Source organism: Balaenoptera musculus, chromosome 11 (genome assembly GCF_009873245.2).
Source record: "Balaenoptera musculus isolate JJ_BM4_2016_0621 chromosome 11, mBalMus1.pri.v3, whole genome shotgun sequence".
In the NCBI taxonomy this organism is placed as follows: Eukaryota; Metazoa; Chordata; class Mammalia; order Artiodactyla; family Balaenopteridae; genus Balaenoptera; species Balaenoptera musculus.
In genome coordinates, this window is record NC_045795.1 from 5266568 (window position 1) to 5288940 (window position 22373).

At 37.9% G+C, this 22373-nt stretch overlaps 1 protein-coding gene across 1 annotated transcript in view; it reads right to left on the reverse strand.

Annotated features, from left to right (window-relative positions):
* The window catches only part of CAGE1 (cancer antigen 1), a 49622-nt gene extending 27257 nt beyond the window's left edge, over positions 1–22365 (reverse strand). Inside the window, exons 1-3 of the mRNA XM_036868440.1 lie at positions 21550–22365; positions 14179–14702; positions 1853–2911 (exon numbers count right to left, since the gene is read on the reverse strand). Of these exons, the coding sequence (XP_036724335.1) occupies positions 1853–2911; positions 14179–14702; positions 21550–21613 (1647 nt within the window). The 5' untranslated portion in view covers positions 21614–22365. The remainder of the gene's footprint in view (positions 1–1852; positions 2912–14178; positions 14703–21549) is intronic.
* Between the last annotated feature and the right edge of the window lie 8 nt (positions 22366–22373).

Sequence of the window (22373 nt, forward strand, 5' to 3'; positions counted from 1 at the left end):
TGAGGATCCCAAAAACTTTTTGTTTATTAGGTTATATCTATCAATATTTATTGTATTGAAATTACAACTGAGAACATTCAAAAATATTTGTTTACTAATTCAAATAACAATAAATCTATTATGTGTCAATGTAAGTAACAATTTAATACAAAGTTAGCACATTTTCCAAAATGAAAAATTAGTGAAAAGAGTGGCAGTGTTTACACTTTTTGCAAATATTTTTAATGCTGGCTTAATAGAAGATAGCTGGATTCTCATAATGTGCTTCCCACATTCCATCAGCCGTGAAAAGCAATTACACCATCACATGTCACATAGATTCCGGAAAACTCCACTGTACACTTGTGAAAGAATGAGAGTGAAAAAGGCAATAATGTCTTCGTATTTATTACCATGAAAATGCTTTTGACCTCAAAGATACTCCCGGAACACACTTTGGGAAAATGGACCTAAAGGTAATGAAAAGCAAAACTAAAAGCAGAGTAAAAAAATTGATTAGTCAAGATAGAACAAGGAACTTCACTGCTTTTTAAAGAAGAAAGCTCAGGAAAAAAATTGTATACTGGATAAACTTCTGCACAGTTACACTAATTTACTCAGTGTTTTCTAATTCAAAACTTGCCATGATTTGGCTACCAGCTAAACTTAAGGTCATCTTTGTTTAGGTCAGTGGTTCTCAAAGTGTGATCCCTGGACCAGAAGCATCAGTGAGATCCAGGATCTTCTTAGAAATGCACATTCTCAGGCCCCACTGCACACCTACTGAATCAGAAAATCTGGGTGGGCCCCAGCAATCTGCATTTTCACAGCTGATGCTGATGAATGCTAAAGTTTGAGAACCACACTGGCTTAGATAGTCCTTCCTTCTTTCTGGAGAAAAGATCACAGAGAGAATTTTTTAATAAGAGAACAATATTTTTCTGAGTCATTAAAAATAATAGAATTATTTACTTGCAAGCAATACTTATACTGATTACAGATTCATGAAAGAGAGTCCTCTAAGGACATCTTCAAGCAACAGATCAGCTCAGCCTAAGTTATTACGACAAATATAAAAATAAACTCATACATTTTTCTAGATTAGATTAGCCTTCTTTCTAAGTACTCAGAGTTAATAAGATTGTATACTATAAATACTTTAAGGCAGGCCTACAAAACTGAAATAGAACAGATATGCTCTGGCTTGTGAAGATTATCACTACCAGGACATGCTTCCAGGCTGTCTGCCAAAAAAGCCATTTGAACTGCAAATACAAAATTACAGCCTTTCCAAACACATTGATATGAGGCTCTCATGATGTTTTTAATGAATGTTAAGTAGATATATTATGATGATCATTTTGCAATATATACAAATAACAAATCTTTATGTTGTATACCTGAAACTAATATAATGTTACATGTCAACTACATCTCAATAAAAATGTTTATAACTTTACAAAATTACTATGTGATACAACATAGGTTTGTTTTACCTTGTAGACCAAATATGCAATTGTATTATTTAGTTTGAATAGGCAGATGTGGTATGAAAAGACTGCGAAACCCACTTAGAAAATCTTTTCTCAAAGGATGCTCCAGATGATTGGTCATAGGAACCCACAAAATTCCCACATTAATTTTCACCACTACCAAAATAATCACAAGAGGCCAGGAATGGCTGTTCTTTAATGTGAGTACCCAAGAACCAAAGAAACTTCTCCAAACCTGTGGTGCATTTTCCTTTCTCTCTTTTTTGTTAATGACTCTCTCTGCCAACAAATTTGTGTACGGGCCATGCCCAAATATGCATCAGAAGACTACTAGAAACTCCTGAAATTCTGCATGAGAGATTCTGAATTTGTGATAATACCTTTGCCATATCTGACTCTATTCCTTCCTCTAAGTTCTCCTTGAGTTGAGCTATCTCACATTTAGGGACATAATTTTGCTCCTCACTCCTTCCAACCTGCTGCTGAAGTTTTGAGTTTTCATTTTTTACTTTGTTGATCTGCTGCTGGAGTTCTGTATTCTTAGCCTTTTCATTGTCGGATATGAACTGCAAATTTTGAACTTGAGCGACCAATTTCTCAAGTCTAGATTTCAGTTTCTGTCTTTCACCCAGGTTTTCCTTTTCACGTTTCTGAAATTCCTCCTGTAAAGACAGGAACTCTTGTTCTCGGGTCTCTTTTTCCTTTTTCAACAAGTCCAGAGCAGAAGTGGTGGCCTTTTCCAGTTCTCCTTTGAGTTGCTGCAGCCTCTCTACCTCTTCTTCTTTCTTGCTTAAGGCTCTGTCCATCTCCATGCACTGATTTGCAGCTTTATTTTTTTGTTGCATTTCAGTCATGTACCTTTCCTGTAGACTAACATAATTGCCCTTGATCTTCTTAAACTCTAGCTGTAAGGTTTCCTTTTCATTCCTGGATTCCTGAAGATGTTTTTGGGTGTTAACTAAAATCTCATGCAAATCCTGCAATGTCTTCTCTGTATCATTCTTCTCTAGCATTACTCTGTATTTGTCTTCAATTAATTCTTCAACATTCTCCTTTAGCTTATTGATGATGTCCACGAACACGTGCTGTTTAGTTGTCTTCATCTGCAGTTCTTCAACCTTCTTCTCTAAATACATGTTACTATGCTGTAGGTCTTGGATCAGAGTTTGCTGTTCTTTGTTAGTACGTTTTAATTTTCGTAGGACTTCGTTTAAAGCCATGTCCTCTTCCAGAGGTTGTGAGCTTTCCAAGCTCTGCTCTGTGTCGGGTGTCATGCAGTTCTCCCGAGCTGCTCCACCACTCCAAGAAATGCCTGTCGGAGACCAAGTTGAGACAATCTCTGGACTCTCCCTCCCCTCCACTGCAACTTCCTTTTGGTGCCTGACTGACATCTCAGGAATATCCGTAGGATTCTGTATTCCTTTTGAAGAACCTGCAATCTGTAAATTACAGTAAATAAAATAAGTATGAAAGAGTAGAAAGATCATGAGTTTTGAGGTCTGGCCTTGAATCCAAGATCCCTAGTTTGGTATTCTCTGTTCTGAAATAACAATGACAACATCTACTTCCAATACTGATGTCTAATTAACAAAAATACTTAAGTATTAATTGCTGAATGTATGTACAGCACCTAATAGCACAGCAGAGCACAAACAGTAGGTATATGATAGAGATATGTATTACACTTACTTTTACAGAGGAAAAATTAAACTTTGATACTCTCACCATTTTCTATGACACAAACTTTTCTGAATATATATAACTTTCTTTGACTTCAAATGAATTAAAACAGATTTGTCCATCACCCTGAGTCTGCAAAGCCTTTTTTAAAAGTTTATTTTCTATTGAGGTAACACTGGTTTATAACATTATGTAAGTTTCATGTGTACAACATTATATTTCTACTTCTGTATACCCTACAGCGTACTCACCACCAAATATTTAGTTTCCATTCATCACCATACAGTTGATCCCCTTTACCCATTTCACTTATTATGTTCATTTGAGTTTTTTCCATGTATGAGGGAAATCATATGATATTTGTCTTTCCCTATCTGACTTATTTCACTTAGCCTAACACCCTCAAGTTCCACCCATCCATGTTGCTGCACATGGCAAGATTTCATCTTGTTTATATAACAGTAGTATTCTATTGTAAACATATAAAACATTCTCTTTATCCATTCATCCATTCACAGGCACTTAGGTTGCTTCCATATCTTGGTTATTGTAAATAATGCTGTGATAAACATAGGGGTGCATATATCTTTTCAAATTAGTGTTTTCGTATTCTTTGGGTAAATACCCAGAAGTGGAATAGCTGGACCATATGGTAGTTTTATTCTTTGTTTTTGAGGAATCTTCATGCTGTTTTCCATAGTGGCTGCACAAATTTACATTCCCACCAACAGTATAGGAGGGTTCCCTTTTCTCCACATCCTCTACAGCATTTTTTGAATTTTTGAATTTTATTTATTTTTTTATACAGCAGGTTCTTATTAGTCATCAATTTTATACATATCAGTGTATACATGTCAATCCCAATCTCCCAATTCATCACACCACCACTCCCACCCCCCCGCCGCTTTCCCCCCTTGGTGTCCATATGTTTGTTCTCTACATCTGTGTCTCAATTTCTGCCCTGCAAACCAGTTCATCTGTACGATTTTTCTAGGTAGGTTCCACATACGTGCATTAATATACGATATTTGTTTTTCTCTTTCTGACTTACTTCACTCTGTATGACAGTCTCTAGATCCATCCACGTCTCTACAAATGACCCAATTTCGTTCCTTTTTATGGCTAATATTCCATTGTATATATGTACCACATCTTCTTTATCCATTCATCTGCCGATGGGCATTTAGGTTGCTTCCATGACCTTGTTATTGTAAATAGTGCTGCAATGACCATTGGGGTGCATGTGTCCTCTTGAATTATGGTTTTCTCTGGGTACATGCCCAGTAGTGGGATTGCTGGGCCATATCTCTCCAGCATTTATTATTTGTAGACTTTTTGATGATGGCCATTCTGACCAGTGTGAGGTGACAACCTCGTTGTGGTTTTGATTTGCATTTCTCTAACAATTAGCAAAGTTGAGCATCTTTTCATGTGCCTGTTGGCCACCTGTACATCTTCTTTGGAAAAATGTCTATTCAGCTTCTCTGCCCTTTTTTTTTTTTTTTTTTTTTAATTTTTGGCTGTGTTGGGTCTTCGTCTCCGTGAGAGGGCTCTCTCCAGTTGTGGCAAGCGAGGGCCACTCTTCATCGCGGTGCGCGGGCCTCTCACTATCACGGCCTCTCTTGTTGTGGAGCACAGGCTCCAGACGCGCAGGCTCTGCAACTGTGGCTCACGGGCCCAGTCGCTCCGCGGCATGTGGGATCCTCCCAGACCAGGGCTCGAACCCGCGTCCCCCGCACTAGCAGGCAGACTCTCAACCACTGCGCCACCAGGGAAGCCCCACTGCCCATTTTTTAATTGGATTTTTTTGTTGTTGTTGTTGAGTTGTATGAGCTCTGTATATATTTTGCATATTAACCCTTATTGGATATATGATTTGCAAATATCTTCTCCCATTCGGCAGGTTGTCTTTGTATTTTGTGGATAGTTTCCTTCACTGTGCAAAAGCTTTTTAGTTTGATGAGGTCCCATTTGTTTGTTTTTGCTTTTGTTTCCCTTGCCTGAGGACACATATCCAGAAAGATATTGCTAAGGCCAATGTCAAGGAGTATACAGCCTATGATTTGTTCTACAAGTTTTATGGTTTCAGGTCTAACATTCAAGTCTTTAATCCATTTTGAGTTTTGTGTATGGTGTGACATAGTGTTTTCTTTTTGTTTTTTTTTGTTTTTGCATGTGGCTTTTCAGTTTTCCCAACACCATTTATTGAAGAGACTATTGTTTCTCTATTGTATGTTCTTTGCTCCTTTGTTATAAATTAATTGTCCATAAATGTGTGGGATTATTTCTGGGCTCTGGATTCTGTTCCATTGATCTGTGTAACTGTTTTTCTGCCAATATCATGCTATTTTGATTACTATAGCTTTGTAATATAGTTTGAAATCTGGGAGTGTGATACCTCTACTTTTGTTCTTTTTTCTTAGGATTGCTTTGGTTCTTTGGGGTCTTTTGTGATTCCATATAAATTTTAGAATTGTTTGATCTATTTCCGTAAAAATATCCTTGGGATTTAATAGGGACTGAATATTTAATAGGGACTGAATATTTAATAGGGACTGAATAATAGGCATTGAATATGTAGATTGTTCTAGGTAAATGTTAATTTTTCTAATCTATTAGCATGGAGTATCTTTCCATTTGTGTCTTCTTCAGTCTCTTTCAACAATGTCATAGTTTTCAGTGTACAGATCTTTCACCTCCTTGGTTAAATTTATTACTAGGTAATTAATCTTTTTGTTGCAATTGTAAATGAGATTTTCTTAATTTCCCTTTCTGCTAGCTCATTGTTAGCATATATAGGAACACCACAGATTTTTGTATGTTGATTTTGTACCCTGCAACTGTATTCATTTATTATTTCTGACAGTTTTTTTTTGTGAAGTCTTTAGAATTTTCTATCTATAAAATCACGTAATCTGCAAATACTGAGAGTTTTACTTCTTCCTTTCGAATCTGAATGTTTTTTGTTTCTTTTCCTTGCCTAATTGCTCCAGCTAGGATTTCCAATACTATGTTGAATAAGAGTGGCAAGAGTGGGCATTCTTGTCTTGTTCCTGATTTTAGGGGGATAGCTTTCAGGTTTTCAAATTTGAGTATGATGTTAGCTGTGGGTTTACATAGCTTTTGTTATGTTGAGGTATGTTCCTTCTATAGTAATTTTATTGAGGGTTCTTATCATAAATGGGGGTTGAATCTTGTTAAATGCTTTTCTGCATCTATTGAGATGATCATACAGTTTTTATCCTCCATTTTGCTAATATGATGTATCACGTTGATTGATTTGCAGATGTTGAACCATCCTTGCATCCCTGAAATAAATCCCACTTGATCATGGTGTATGTTTCTTTTCCTGTATTGTTGTATTTGGTTTGCTAATATTTTGTTGAGGATTTTTGCATCTATGTTCATCAAAAATATTGGCTTGCAATTTCTTTTTCTGTGTTGTCTTTGTCTGACTTTGTTATCAGAGTAATGTTGGCCTCATAGAATGAGTTAGGAAATGTTCTCTCCTCTTCAAGTTTTTGGAAGAGTTTGAGAAGAATAGGTATTAAATCTTCTTTGAATGTTTAATAGAATATACCAGTGAAGCCTCCTGGTCCTGAACTTTTTTTTTTTTTGGAGGTTTTTGATTACTGTTTCAATCTCTTTACTAGTGATTTGTCTATTCAGATTTTCTATTTCTTTTTTTAAAATTTATTTATTTTTATTATTTTTTGGCTGCATTGGGTCTTCGTTGCTGTGTGCAGGCTTTCTCTAGGGGCGGCGAGCAGGGGCCACTCTTCTCTGCAGTGTGCGGGCCCCACACTGCAGTGGCTTCTCCTGTTGCGAAGCGTGGGCTCTAGGTGTGCAGGCTTCAGTAGTTGTGGCATGCGGGCTCAGCAGTTGTGGCTCACGGGCTCCGGAGTGCAGGCTCAGCACTTGTGGCTCATAGGCTTAGATGCTCCATGGCATGTGGGACCCTCCCAGACCAAGGATCAAACCTGTGTCCCCTGCATTGGCAGGTGGACTCCCAACCACTGCACCACCAGGGAAGTCCTTCTATTTCTTCTTGATTCATCTTCGAAGGTTGTATGATTCTAAGAATTTGTCCATGTCTCCTAGGTTGTTGATGTATAGCTGTTCTTAGTATTCTCTTATAATCATTTGTATTTCTGTGATACCTGCTGTTAATAGTCTCTTTTGTTTCTGATTTTATTTAGCAGAGTGCTCTTTTTTTCTTAGTGAGTCTAGCTAAAGGTTTGTCAATTTTGTTTATCTTTTCAAAGAACCATCTCTTAGTTTCATTGATCTTTTCTAATGTCTTTTTAGTCTATTTCATTTATTTCCACTCTGATCTTTATTATTTTTTTCCTTCTACTGCCTTTGGGCTTCGTTTGTTCTTCTTTTTTTGCTCCTTTACGTTTAAGTTTAGATTGTTTGAGGGTTTTTTTTCCTTCTTTCTTTTTTTGGCTGCACCGTGCAGCTTGTGGAATCTTAGTTCCCCAACCAGGGATCGAACCCATGCCCTCTGCAGTGAAAGCACAGAGTCCTAACCACTGGACCGCCAGGGAATTCCCTGAGATTTTTCTTTTGTCTTGAGGTAGGCCTGCATTGCTATAAACTTCTTTTAAGAGCTGCATCCCTATATGTAGCATTTTTATCTTCATTTGTCTTCAGGTAACTTTTTATTTCTCCACTGACCCAACAGTTGTTCAGTAGCATGTTGTTCAGTCATGAACATATCTGTCATTTTTCCAGCTTTCTTCTCCTAGTTGATTCCTAGTTTTATACCATTGTGCTCGATATGATTTCAATCTTCTTCCATTTATTGAGACTTTTTTTGTCCCAACATACGGCGTATCCTTGAGAAAATTGCATGTGCACTTGAGAATGTGTACTTTGTTGCATTTGGATAGAACGTTCTGTACAAATTTATCAAATACATCTAGTCTAATATTTCATTTAAGGCTGATGTTTCTTTGCTGACTTCCTGTCTGGATGATCTATCCATTGGTGTAGGTGGGTGTTAAAGTCCCCTACTATTATTGTGTTGCTGTCAATCTCTCCCTTAGGTCCATTAATAATCGCTTTATATATTTTGGTGCTCCTATGTTAGGTGCATACCTATTAATATATGTTACATCTTCTTCATGAATTGTCCCCTTTATTATTTTTATATGTCCATCTTTGTCTCTTATTACCTTTTTTGGCTTGGAGTCTATTTTGTCAGATATGACTATTGATACACTTTCTTTTAGCTCCCATTTGCTTGGAGTATCATCTTCCATCCCTTCATTTTGAGCCTATGTTTATCTTTAAAGCTGAGGTGAGTCTCCTGGAGGGAGTATATAGTTGGGTCTTGTTTTTCATATATATTTTTTTGCAGGGGGAGGGTCTTGTCTTTTAATCCATCCAACCACTCTGTGTCTTTTGATTGGTGAATTAAATCCATTTACTTTTAGGATGCTTATTGACAGATGAGGACTTGGTACTGCCATTTTATCTTTTGTTTTCTGATTGCTCTCTATCTCCACTGTTTCTTTTTTCTTGTGTTTCTGTCTGCTATTTTTTTTTTTTTTTTGGTGGTTTTCTATGATGTTTCTCTTTTTTATGTTTCACGTATTTGCTCTAGATTTATGTTTTGTGGTTACCATGAGGTTTGTGTAAAACATCTCATAGATAAGACAGTCTTTTTTCTGCTGATAGCATCTTATCTTCATTTGCCTATATAGGTTCTGTCCTTTTCCTCTTCCCCTCTTGTTTTTTTTTTTTTTTCAAAATCTTTTTTTTTTTTTAATTTTATTTATTTATGGCTGTGTTGGGTCTTCGTTTCTGTGCGAGGGCTCTCTCCAGTTGCGGCGAGCGGGGGCCACTCTTCATCGCGGTGCGCGGGCCTCTCACTGTCGCGGCCTCTCTTGCTGAGGAGCACAGGCTCCAGACGCGCAGGCTCAGCAATTGTGGCTCACGGGCCCAGCCGCTCCACGGCATGTGGGATCCTCCCAGACCAGGGCTCGAACCCGTGTCCCCTGCATTAGCAGGCAGACTCTCAACCACTGCGCCACCAGGGAAGCCCCCCCCCTCTTGTTTTTGTTGTCTCAAATTATCCCTATTTATGTTGTGAGTCTGTCACCAAATTGAAGTAGATATGGTTATTTTTTCTGCTTTTTTCTCCCTTGATATTTATGCTGTATTACAGTGTTAACAATCTATTCTGACATAGAGTTGCAATTTTCTGATTCTATTTATCACCTTACTCGAAGTTTTGTGTATTTTGCCTTTCTATTTTTGGCATAAGAGCTCCTTTCAACATCTCTTGTAAGGCATGTCTAGTGTTGATAAACTCCTTCAGCTTTTGTCTGAGAAAGCCTTTATTTCTCCTTTGCTGGATAAAGTATTTTTGGCTGACAGTTTTTAATATTTCAGTATTTTGAGAATGTTATTCCACTCCCTCCTGGCCTATAGAGTTTCAGCTGAAAACTGCTGATAGCCTAATGGGGGTTCCTTTGTAGGTAACCATCCTTTTTTCCCTAGTTGCCTTTAAAATTCTTTGCCATTGACTTTTTTTTGCATTTTTAATAAAATTTTTATTAGTTTCCCTTAATGTTAACATCTTATATACCATGGCACATTTGTTAAAATTAAAACAAAACAACACAAATGCACTGCTATTAACTAAACTCTAGATTTTACCATTTTCCCACTAATGTCCTTTTTCTGTTCCAAGATCCAATCCAGGGTATTACATTGTATTTAGTACATCTTTGTCATTGACTTTTGACAGTTTTAATATAATGTGTCTTAGAGAAGATCTTTTTGCAATGAGGTAATTAGATGTTCTCTTGGCTTCATGGATTTGTATATATAGTTCCTTCCTCAGGCTTGGAAAATTCTCAGCTATTATTATTTTTTTAAACCTTAATCTTTTTACATCCCTGATATGCTGTTGGTTTCAGTAATCTTTACTTTTATTTATTTTTTTCTGAAGAAAATCTTTATTCCAACAGGGCTCTTTATAGCAGTTAATTTTAGAATTAAAATGAGCAAAAATTCAAAGAGTCATGTTCCAATCATAAATCTCTGTTGTCATCACAATTCGGTCATGATTAATATTTTGAAAACTGAAAAATCTTTATTTTATCTCCAAGAAAATTAAACCAGGTAAAGAAAATTAACTTGAAGAGTGCTTTGAACTTCCTATTCACTTGAAGACATCATCTTATTTTTCCACTTCAGTATTTTTGTTTTATTGTGACATATACCTTATATACAGAAGCATGCACAAAACACTGGAGTTTACTTTAAAGAATAGTAATAAAGTAAGTACCTGTGTAGCCACCATCCAGGATAAGAAGTAAAACATTTCTCCCCCTGTGCCTTTTCCCAAAGGGAAAAGGCCCACGGGTATATATTTTTTTTTAATTTATTTTTTGACCGCCCTGCACGGTATGTGGGATCTTAGTTCCCTAAGCAGGGATCAAACCCATGCCCCCTGCAGTGGAAGGTCGGAGTCTTAACCACTGAACCATCAGGGAAGTCCCTCAGCTATTATTTCTTTAGGTAAACTCTCTGCTCCCTTCTTCATCTCTTCTTCTTCTGGGATAACCCATTACCCTACTGTTGTCCCTCCTAAAAGAGTTGTATAGCTCTCATAGAATTTCCTTATTTTTTAAAGACTAACTCTCTTTTTCTATCTGTATCATTTCTAGATTTCTATCCTCAAGCTCGCTAATCCTCTCTTCCATACGGTCTGCTCTACTTCCAAGGCTTTCTAATGCATTCTTCATCTTGTTTATTGAGTCCTTCAGCTCCAGAATTTGTTTGGTTCTTTTTTAGAGTTTCAATATTTTGGTAAAATATTCCTTCTGTTAATTAATTTGATTCCTTAGCTCATTAAACTGTCTGATTTTCTCATAGCTCCCCGAGTTTCTTTATGACAGCTATTTTGAATTCTTTATCAGTTAGATCTCAATATTCCATGACTTTAAGTTTGGTTTCTGGAGAATCATCATTTTCTTTTTGTGATACAGTGTTACCGTGGCTCTTCTCTTCCTTGGTGCTTGATGAGTTGTTCCTCTGCCAGTGCATTTGAAGTAGCAAATACCTTTCTTCTTTAGATAAACCTTTTTTCATTTTCCCCTCTCTTGATTCTAATGATTCAATAGGTTAGAAATTAGAGGGCTTCCCTGGTGGCGCAGTGGTTGAGAGTCTGCCTGCTAATGCAGGGGACACGGGTTCGAGCCCTGGTCTGGGAAGATCCCACATGCCGCTGAGCAACTGGGCCCGTGAGCCACAACTGCTGAGCCTGTGCGTCTGGAGCCTGTGCTCCGCAAGAAGAGAGGCCGCGATAGTGAGAGGCCCGCGCACCGCGATGAAGAGTGGCCCCCGCTTGCCGCAACTAGAGAAAGCCCTCGCACAGAAACGAAGACCCAACACAGCCAAAAATAAATAAATAAAAATAAATTAAAAAAAAAAACAAAAAAAACACAGTTCGAGTACTTAAAAAAAAAAAAAAAAAAAAAGAAATTAGAGGCCTTTCTTTTGTTTTCCAGCAGGTGGCATACACAGCACAAGTTTTCAGTTTCTCTTACCTGTGCTACCTCTGGTTACATTTGAGAGTTGGCACTTTCCACCCTCCATGGCCTCTGACAGGTGCCCTTTGCTATTGCTGCTTGTGCCTCTAAGGTGGTTGGTGCCTTGCTGCTGCTGGTATTGCTGCCTGGGGCACTGGGATGGTGGTGGGCGCTTCTGCCACGTCCAAGATCCTCTGAGTCACAGGCTCTGCCAACACGGGGGGAGGGGAAGAGAGTGGGGATCATGGGCACCCTGTTGTGCCTGGTGGTGTCAGGTTCGTGGGTGCTGCCACTGTGGGCTGGATTGGGGGGGCAGAGTTATGGGTGCCTCTGCATGTGGAGAGATGAGGTTGTGGGCCCCACTGCCACTGCTGCCTAGTCACCTATGGTTGGCTACTGCTACTGTGGCCAGGAGGCTTGAGTCACGTGTGCCACCTCTCCTGCTGCTACTGGGTTCTCTGAGGATGTGGGCTTAGCCGCCATGGCAGGGGGACCAGGATTGCAGGCGCCACCTCCACTGTTCCCCCAGTTCTGCCTCCTCTATGTATTCCAGTGCACCCTCCTTTAGATGTACAGCTGCATGGAATTCTCCAGCACCCTGGTATGTTCGGCAGATGCACGTTTGTTGAGTTGTGGATGTTTTACTTGTTGTAGATTGAAGGGCTGAAACAGAGAGAGCATCTCAATCCACCATGATGCTGACGACACTCTCGTGAAGCCTCTTTTGAATAGAGACTTTTTTTTCCTCATTAAACCATTACCTCACTATGCTATGATTCCTGTGAACACTGGAAAGTCAGATGAACATACCTCATGATTGACTTTCTGCCCACAATACAGTTTTGGGTGGTTTAAAAAAGGACAGTAAGTTGTAGTAAGAAAACACTAAAATGAATATGACATAACAACCCAGTAAAAGATCTCTGAAGGGGTGGGCTGAATAACTTTCTAGAATTTAGGGATACTGGATTCTTATATTTAGTGTTTTTTTCATTGCTCTGAGATAAAGACAACTATCCTTACTGAGGCCTACAAGGTCCTGATATTGACCTTGATATCTAATCCATGCTACCTTTCCATCCTCATCAACAACATCCCTCTTCTCCCTCCAACCCAACAACATTAAGCTTCCTTCAGATCCATGAATGAAGGTACCATGCTCCCTGCAGCCACAGGGTTTTTGCACTTGTTGTTACTTCTGCATGGAATGCTCTCCCACCCACTGTTACCTAACTACTCCCACTCATCCTTCAGAGCTGAGCTCAATTACCACTACACTTCAGGGAAGCCTTACCCAAACTCCCCGACCAGGACAGGAAGACTCCCATCTTACTTTTAGTCACAGCACTTATCATAGTTGCAAGTTTATATGTAATTTTATATAACATTATATACAATTTATATGTAACTTTTATTCACAGCACTTACCACAGTTGAAAGTTTACATTTACTTATGTGATTGTTTAAGTCTATCTCCTCTACTAGGGTGTTCTTTTTATGAGGACAAAACCCACATCTTTTTGGTTTTGGTTTTCTTTTTCAGCCATTTTATAACCAACACATAGCACAGGGCCTAGGACATGATAGATGCCTGAAAGTTTTTATTGACTGACTGAATGGCTAGATGCAATGGGAAATAGGAAGGAACAATCTTGAGAAACCCTAATTAAACAACTTTTTAAAATGTTCTTTTCCAGACCTCAAAACAGGTAAATAAAGTTCTCTTGTAAATGCTCCTTCCAAATAAATGAACAAAAAACCTGCTTATACTTGTAAATGATACATAACAGCCATAGCTTTCTCACCAAACTCACAATGATAAGGCACTATTTATGCTATTCTTGGATTGTTATCTATTTGCCCACACAAATTCTTAAATTTTTTATTTTTTTATTCAGAGAGTACATAGACTTTATACTGTTGGCATCTTCAGTGCTCTTAGGATACTACATACCAAGAATCAACAATTCAAAGACAAATTAATGTTTTCACTTTGGTAGAAAGATAAACATTTTTTGCTTGTCAGTAGAAATCCCACATGATAGAAAAACCATAAACTTTTCTTGTCAAATAATTAATACCTCTGTACTTCTTCCTCTTCTAACCTTTTCCTTACCGTAAACTCTGAGTTCCAATCAATATGATTTACCAAATATAAAACCTTAGTATATTCAAGGCATCATGCAGATGCCAGGGTGCATAAAAGGATAAGTAAGACAGAGCCCTGACCCTCAAAGAAATTATAATTTGGTAGAACTAATCCCCAAGTATGGACTTGATTTTATTAGAAAAAATTGTTTCTAAATTGAGTAAGATCTCAGAAGGCATTTTCCCCAGAGAAGCAATGTCCCTCATGCTGATCAGATGATTTAGCACTACTTACAAAAGTCTCAGATTACATACAGTGTTTTTTGTTTGTTTTTTAAAAACACATCCTTTAATACCCTACAGGCTGTACTAACCATTAAAAATCTTACCTCCTCTGTTTTATAATTAGCTCTCAGATCAAGCAGGTTAAAGCTATTCTCCTTATAAAGTGGCTGTTCAACATCACTGTGTAAATTTTCCTCACACAAGAAGCCTTGAGGTTGACTAGGGTTGAGGGCAGATTCCATGGCAGTACTATTAGCCAGTGACATTTCCATGAATTTCAGCATCTCTCCACTGCAGTGGATTAGAGGTGGGCTTCTAGGAGGTTGTCTGACACACTCAAGAACAAGTTGATCTTTATTTGTGGAAGTGCTAGTTCCCTTTGGATTTTCTTCCTTAAATGAATCTTCCTGTATATTGGTGTCTTCTGCATAATTATATACATGACGTTGCAATTCTGGCTCCTCTGTATAAGATAAGCCTTCTGTCAGATTTTGAAATGTTATCATTTCATTATTAAATGCTTCTGTCTGATGAAATTTGCAAAGGGGTTCAAATTGTCTGAAGGAAGAAATGCTGGTGTCAACTGGCTGAGTTGGTACATTCTGTGAGTAATTTCCAACGTTGACATCTCATTAGAAAGAGAAAGATGGAAATAAGAATTAGCTGACCTGAAATTTATGACTTAACAGTTACATTTACATTTATGAAATCAACTGTTGGAGGCTTTTATGCATTACATATATTTCAACCTTTTTCACTGAGTGTATTTGTGCTAGCAGACACAACAAAACTTTTTTATGTGGAGGAAAATGTCATCAAGGGACTGCTACAAAAAAGCTTGTTATATATCATTCTTGTCAAATACCATTGCAACAAATTCCAAGACATCTTCAAAATTCTTTCGTTGTACTGTAATTTTAAAATGTTTCAAAACAATACAAACGCACAGCACATAGTGTAATAGCAAACACATATAAACTCATTTAATCTCACAACAATCTCATGAGCTAGGTACTGTTATTATCCCTGTTTTACAGATAAGAAAACTGAAACATAAGAGATGTTAAGTCAGTTGCCTAAGGTCACAGAGCTGGTAAGCAGTGCATCTGGGATTCCAGAATAGTATTTCTAAATGCTATGCTATACTGTTTCTCAATATGACAAATTACTCAGATTTAATACATTTTAAAAAATAAGAAGCAAATAAAAACAAAATGGAAAGAAGTAAAGTGTTACAAAATTAATAAATGACCCTTCCCTTCTACCTAAATTCCCTCCTTTTCCCCTCCCCAGAGAGAACTACTATACTGAAGCTGGTAAGTATTAATTCTTCCCATCCATATTTTTCTAATTTTACTACTCATTTAAGTACCTGAAATAACACATATCAAGTTCCCCGACTTTCTCATTTTGTGACACCTTAAAAGTCTGTAATTTTTTCACAGCACCCCTAGACCAAAAGAAATACTTAACAGTTCCATTTATTAAGTAGTTAAGCTCAAACAACTTAACGATTTTTCCTAACAACTTAGTAGCTGTTTAAAAATACACATAAACTGTAAAAGAAAAATATTTTATTTCATTCTTAAACAACCAAACTTGCCTGCTAGCTGGGTACATGACTGAGCACAGCACAATGTCTCAAACCTTGGAATCAAGCTGGAAGCCAACCCTCACTTCTGACTTCACACTGATTTTCAGGAAGTACTTGCTTTTTATCACAGAAACCTCCAAAAACCCATCTTTGCAAACAAGGCAGCATAGAAAGAATTATAGTATGGTTTTTATACTGAAATAGTGAACTATCTTCAGCTAGTAGTTTGTGGGGCCCAACAGCTGTCCAGTATCACTGTTTTCCTCAAATTTCAAAATATCCTGCAGCACCCTGGGCAAACTGTGGGTACACAGTATTATTTTGTTTTAAATTTTTTATATAAATAACATCATGTTTTATATATATCCATATAAATGTCTATTTCACTTAAATTTTTGCTTTTCAGACTTAGCCATGTAAATACATGCAGATCTAGTTCATTCTAAAGGATTACACTTTATTCCTTTTCTGTTAGATATTTGTTTCTGATTTTGCTATTAAAAACAGCACTGCAGTAAACATCCTTATACACATTTCCTTGTACACTAATTTAAGAATTTTGGGGGGCTTCCCTGGTGGCGCAGTGGTTAAGAATCCACCTGCCAATGCAGTAGACACAGGTTCGAGCCCTGGTCCAGAAGATCCCACATGCCGCGGAGCAACTAAGCCCATGCGTCACAACTACTGAGACTGCGCTCTAGAGTCCGCGAGCCACAACTACTGAGCCTGCGTGCCACAACTACTGAAGCCCGCCTGCCTAGAGCCCGTGCTCCGCAACAAGAGAAGCCACCGCAATGAGAAAGCCCACGCACAGCAACGAACACCCAATGCAGCCAAAAATAAATAAATTAAATTTAAAAAAAAAAAATTTTTTTTTGCCTAGGCTCTGCGTATATACCTAGAAGCGGAATTGCTGGATTATAGGAAATATATATCTTCAACTTTACTAGATATTGCAAAGTTACTCTCCAAAATGGTTGTACCAATTTACACTTCTACCTTTGCTTTACATCCCTCCAACCTATGTCAGACTGACACATATGAAATGGTATTTTGTGGTGTTTCTAATGTACATCCTTTCAGGTATTTAATGATCTTGCAGGTTTCCTTTTCATGATCTGCCTATTAGATACTATGTCTCCCCAAAACTCTTATGTTGAAGGCTTAACCCCCAGTACCTTAGAATGTGATTGCATTCTGAGATAAGGCCTTCAAAGAGGTAATTAAGGTTAAATGAGGTCATAAGTGTGGGGCCCTGGTGCAATATGACTGGTGTTCTTATCAGAAAAGACACCAGGGAGGCACAGAGAAAATGCCACATGAGGATATAAGAAGACAACTGGCTGAGAAGTCTCAGGAGAAAACTCTGCTGGCACCTTGATCTTGGACTTTCAGCCTCTAGAACTGTGAGAAAATAAATTTCTGTTGAAGGCACCCAGTTTGTGGCATATTTTGTTATGGCAGCTCTACCAAACTAATAATACAATTTGCCTGATTTTCTATTGAGTTATATGCGTCTTTTTCTTATTGGAGTTCTTTATTTTGTATACTAATCCTTAGTGAATTGTATACATTGCACATATTTTCTCTTAGTCTGAGGCTTGTTATCTTACTTTCCTGATTATACTTTGGTCATACAGAATTTTTCTTCATTTTAATGTAGTCAAATGTGTTGATTATGGTTTATATTTCTTGTGTAACTCTCTGAGCCTCACTTTTCTCATCTGTAAAATGAAGGTAAAAACAGCCCTACTTAAAAAGAAAAAAAAAAGCCCGATTTCATAGGATTGTGGATTAAACGTGATAATGTACATAAAGTGCTTAGCACAGTACCTATTATTATAACAAGACATACACACAAAATTTTAGTTTCTCTGCATATTGCCGACAGAGAGATACTCACCACCTAACAAATTGCCTAGTGTGCTACAGATTTCTTTGGAAAGTGTGAGTTTAGACTCATTTTTCCTTTTTATATACTTTATTTCATTCTGTATTAATAACAAAAAGGCATTAATATTAATACTTCTAACCTCATAAGCTTCTTCTAAAGGTACACTGCTATATAATTTTTCTTTTAGTATTTTTTGTTGCAAGGGTAGAATGTGCTTTCTGGTATCTTTCCCCACTGTATATCTGAACTCCCTTCTAATTAAACCATACTAATAGAGTTACAATATTAAATTGCAATTAAATAAGTATCTTGCTATTTCAATATTTCGGGTTTTTCTGGTAAATCAAATCATGTTACTATAAACATTCAAATATATGATAACATATATATCCCTTACTGATAATTCTTTGATGTTTATTAAATCTGGTCTAAACAACTTTAAGGTAGTTTTTATTCGAGTCATTTAACATTGCAGATACACAAAAAAAGGATTCCAGTATAACGTGGAATCTGATTTCACTAAACAGCAATCCCTAACAATTCATGTAGCTTATTCTCAAAGTTACGTTACTTCTACATAAGATGAAAGGGTTTATTAAGTAAATTAAAAATATAAATAAGATAGTAAGAGAAATATTTTAAACGTTTGAGGAAAACATTGGTTTAATCATGAATAGCGTATCAAGTATGGGGACCTAAATGATGCTATTAAAAAATTCTTATCTCTTATTAAAGTCAGCTGGTTACAAACCTCTATTCAAAAATGCTTTTTTATAGCATTGTTCTACTTATTGAATGCATTTGAAGTACAAAAAAACCAAAGTATATTTTATAACAATCTGTTTTTTAGACGTGTTGCTGAGACCGTTCCTTCTAATTAGATTTTAAAAGTATCAAGAATAACATACATGAAAAACAAAATATAGCACTATTGACATGTACTGATGTTATATTTATACAAACTTTTTGGAACTCCTACACACTGAATTTTAGAGATCACTTCTAACACTAGTATTCTATGATATTTAACTAAAACATGCCTTTTGTTCCTTTGGTCTATACATTTTCTATAAAGAATAAAATGCTCAGTGAAACCTATGAGGAAGGACCTCCTCATATAATTTAAGACATTCATTCTTTATAATTCAATATATAGTATCTTGGTCCCTGATTAACCCTGTAATACTATGACAAAAATTTTTTTTCAAAATGAAAATAGTTCTTTATAATTATAAAAAATAATTTTGAACGTTGTCTAAAACGAGAAAGTAAAAAACACTCAAAAGCCCACTACCCAGTGAGAAGCAGTGTGACCATTTTTCCATGTCAAGTATATATCTATACTATCAAATTTTAGGTTTACATATCTGCTATACATCTGTACAATAACTAGGCCCCTACTGATGAAAATTTAGGTTGTTTCCAATGTTTAGTTATTATGAAGAATTCTGCAAATATCTCATTTGTATACTTTCCTAGAGGTAGAATTAAAAGTAAAATGTGCAGTTAAACTCTTCATTTCCTACCACTAAACAGCCCTTTAGAAAGTTATGCCAATTTATGGCCTGAATCACATGAAATTGTCACTATTTGTCCATTTTCGAACTATAGAAAGGCAATTTCATATGGCACAACCTAACACACTGCTACTATTTCCCTACACTCAAGCTAACAATTATCGAACATTTAGAACATTAATGAAGACCTTGCAATATTACAACCTTTTATTTTGTGAGAAAAGGCACTAGGAATGTTCATATAGATACAAAGGAAGTCATTTACGTGCAGGGCACAGTCAATGTCATTACGAATCATTTGCAAGCTGACATAGTGGAAAATGCTCTAGACCAGATGATGTGATCTGAGTCGTTGTGCCCACGTCCCCTGGCTGCACTCATGGGACTACACCAGGATGCTAGAAAGGATTGGTTTTAACACTCTATTTGTAAGACTCTACCTTTCTTTGTACACTAATGGAACTGGAAAAACCAAGCCCTATATTCCCCTCCTCTACACCTCCACTGGAGATTCTTTTATTATTCCTCATATTTTTTATGAAATTTAATACAGAAGACAATGTGAAGGATGAAGACATCTAAACCTCCCAGAATTTATAAGCAATGCACAGCTGAGGCAAGTCTGAAGTGGTACTGCTGGTTTCCATAAAGGGAGAATCTGAGTGAGTTAAGTCTCAAAAAAGGCTGCTGAAATTCATAGCATCTGCTTCTGACATGCTTTCTAATTTTTCATGAGAAGCATCCACTTCAAAAGGTACAGGATCTGAAGGTGATGACCAAACTTTCTGATAGTCCTTGTTCCTAACTGTTGAATGATGAAAGTCCTCTTTAAAAAAACATAATTTTAGGGGCTTCCCTGGTGGCGCAGTGATAAAGAATCCACCTGCCAATGCTGGGGACACAGGTTTGAGCCCTGGTCCGGGAAGATCCCACATGCCGCGGAGCAACTAAGCCCATGTGCCACAACTACTGAGCCTGCACTCTAGAGCCCACGAGCCACAACTACTGAGTCCATGTGCCACAACTACTGAGCCCGCGCCTAGAGCCCGTGCTCCGCAACAAGAAGCCACCGCAATGAGAAGCCTGCACACCGCAATGAAGAGTAGCCCCTGCTCGCCACAACTAGCAAAAGCCCGCGCACAGCAACAAAGACCCAACGCAGCCAAAAAAAAAAACAAAAACAAAAGAAAAACATAATTTTAATGTCTATTAGTATATACAAACAAAAAGCTGTTTTCCGCTTCCCTCCTCACATTAAGAAGGCAGCAAAGTTCACTACCCTAAATTTTAAAATATCATTTGTGAAGTCATTGGAAAAATATAAAATTAGTCTGAGTATGTTACAAAGTCATGGTAACTTTGCATGGTAGTAAATACTAATTTGGACAAAAAGAAGTCAGTATGTGTGGCTACCATCCAGTGATTCCCTAAAAGGTTTGGGACCCAGAAGGTGAAGGGATCTCTCAATTACTTAATCAAAAGATATTTACAAAATAGTATCAGAGACCTATTAGGGTCCACAAAACACTGTATTTCTACTTACCTGATACTTTCTATTCTAATAGCGCATTACCAAGTCTAAGCCAACACTGAACATCAGTTTTCCCTCCCTTCCTTATGCCACACTTATTCTCTCAGGCACTTGGGTTTGAAAACCAGGAGACATCTTTGGCATCCTTCTACCTCATCACCCATGGGCTACTCAGTTACCAAGTCCTGTCCGATTCTCCTTTAAAAAATGTTCTTCATAACCCATGCTTTCTTTCCCTCCCTACGGCATCGTACTGGTCCATATTCTCATGACCTCCTCAGGTCCGTCAGGGGATGGGAGTAGAAAACAAGTCCAAACACACTGAGTCCAAATTCTTCTGCTTGACTTCCTAGGTCTTCCATAGCCTGAACCCGCATTACCTACCCAGTCCTCTGCTCAAGTCAGATCAGGCTTCCTTCCCTGCAAATAGATCACGCTCCTTACCATCTCAGCAGTCTGCCCTGGTAAGTGCTTCTCCCTCCTAAAACTTTCCTATCTACCCGTTCACCCAGTTTTTAAATTCCTTCAACGTCTTTAGTCTAAACTTCCATCTCACAATTCAGCACCTATTGGTTGACTGTTTTAGTCTTCACCATTCTTTCAAGGGTGCTAGTGTCTGCACTCACATACTATACAGACCTCAGGAGGAGCCCATTTACGGTTTTTCAATATCCCCTACAGCAAACCAACCAGCGTTGTTCCGAGAATATATCGAATAAATTCTGCACTTAAATGATTTATTTCTATTAAAACTTTTCAATCTGCAGCCACTTAACTACTCCCCTGGGGTATTTTATTGAATTATCAAATTAATAAATAATTCGCCGAGGTTTAATTTTTTTTCAAACCTGTCATCATTTGGTTAAGGATCAATATAAAAAAAGCCAGGGAGCCAAGCCGGCTGGGCAGGATTGGTGAGAGGCCAGACTTTATGCTCACCTTTTCCTCTGTCTTCCAAATACGGAAATGCTGCCTGGGCTGTGGTGAAGGGGGTCTGAAACATCCTTCTTTTGTTTTCCAAATACAAAAAACCGCCAGCGCCTTATTCCTCCAAAATGTTTTGTTTGCAAACCTAGAACTCCCAATTATAACACTTTTACAACTTTGTTCATATGGCATAATCTACCAATTTCCTTTTTTTTAAAGTTAGGCTGCCTTTTTTCATCTTTCATTCTGTCCTTACCCGACTTATGCTAGACTTGAAAACAACAACCAAAAAAAACTTGTTCAAATGTTTGGATAGATATTCCAGAGACACTCCTAAGCTGTTCTAGGATGGGTGTTAAAAGAGGTGTCACTGGGGCTACTGGCAAAAATTCTCAAGTGTTTTTTTTTCCTTAAATTTTCAGTCGTATGTCAAATTTCAGACTTCTGAAAGGCAACTGTCTTATTTTCACCTCACAACAACGCAACAAACTTTTCAGGTCGCACACGTGTGCTCACTTCCAGGCTCCATCGCTGCTCGGCTCCACATTAAGGATTTCGGGCTGCCTCCCTCCGCACTGGGTAACGAGGGAGAGGGAAGAACGCTTTCAACCTTGCCCACGCACGGCTTTTCACGCCTCGCAGCGGGGATGCGGCAGCGCTGGAACGTCCCAGTGTGACGTCCGCCCGGCCGCGCCCGCCCCTCGCGGCCGCAACGGCGCCCGCCCGGCTCCCGCGCCCTCTGACCCTCTCGACGTTTCCATTCGCAGAGTTGGGAGGTTACATGCTGTGAGACCCCACGTCCAGCAGCCCCAGCCTAGCTGACGCGCCCTTCCACG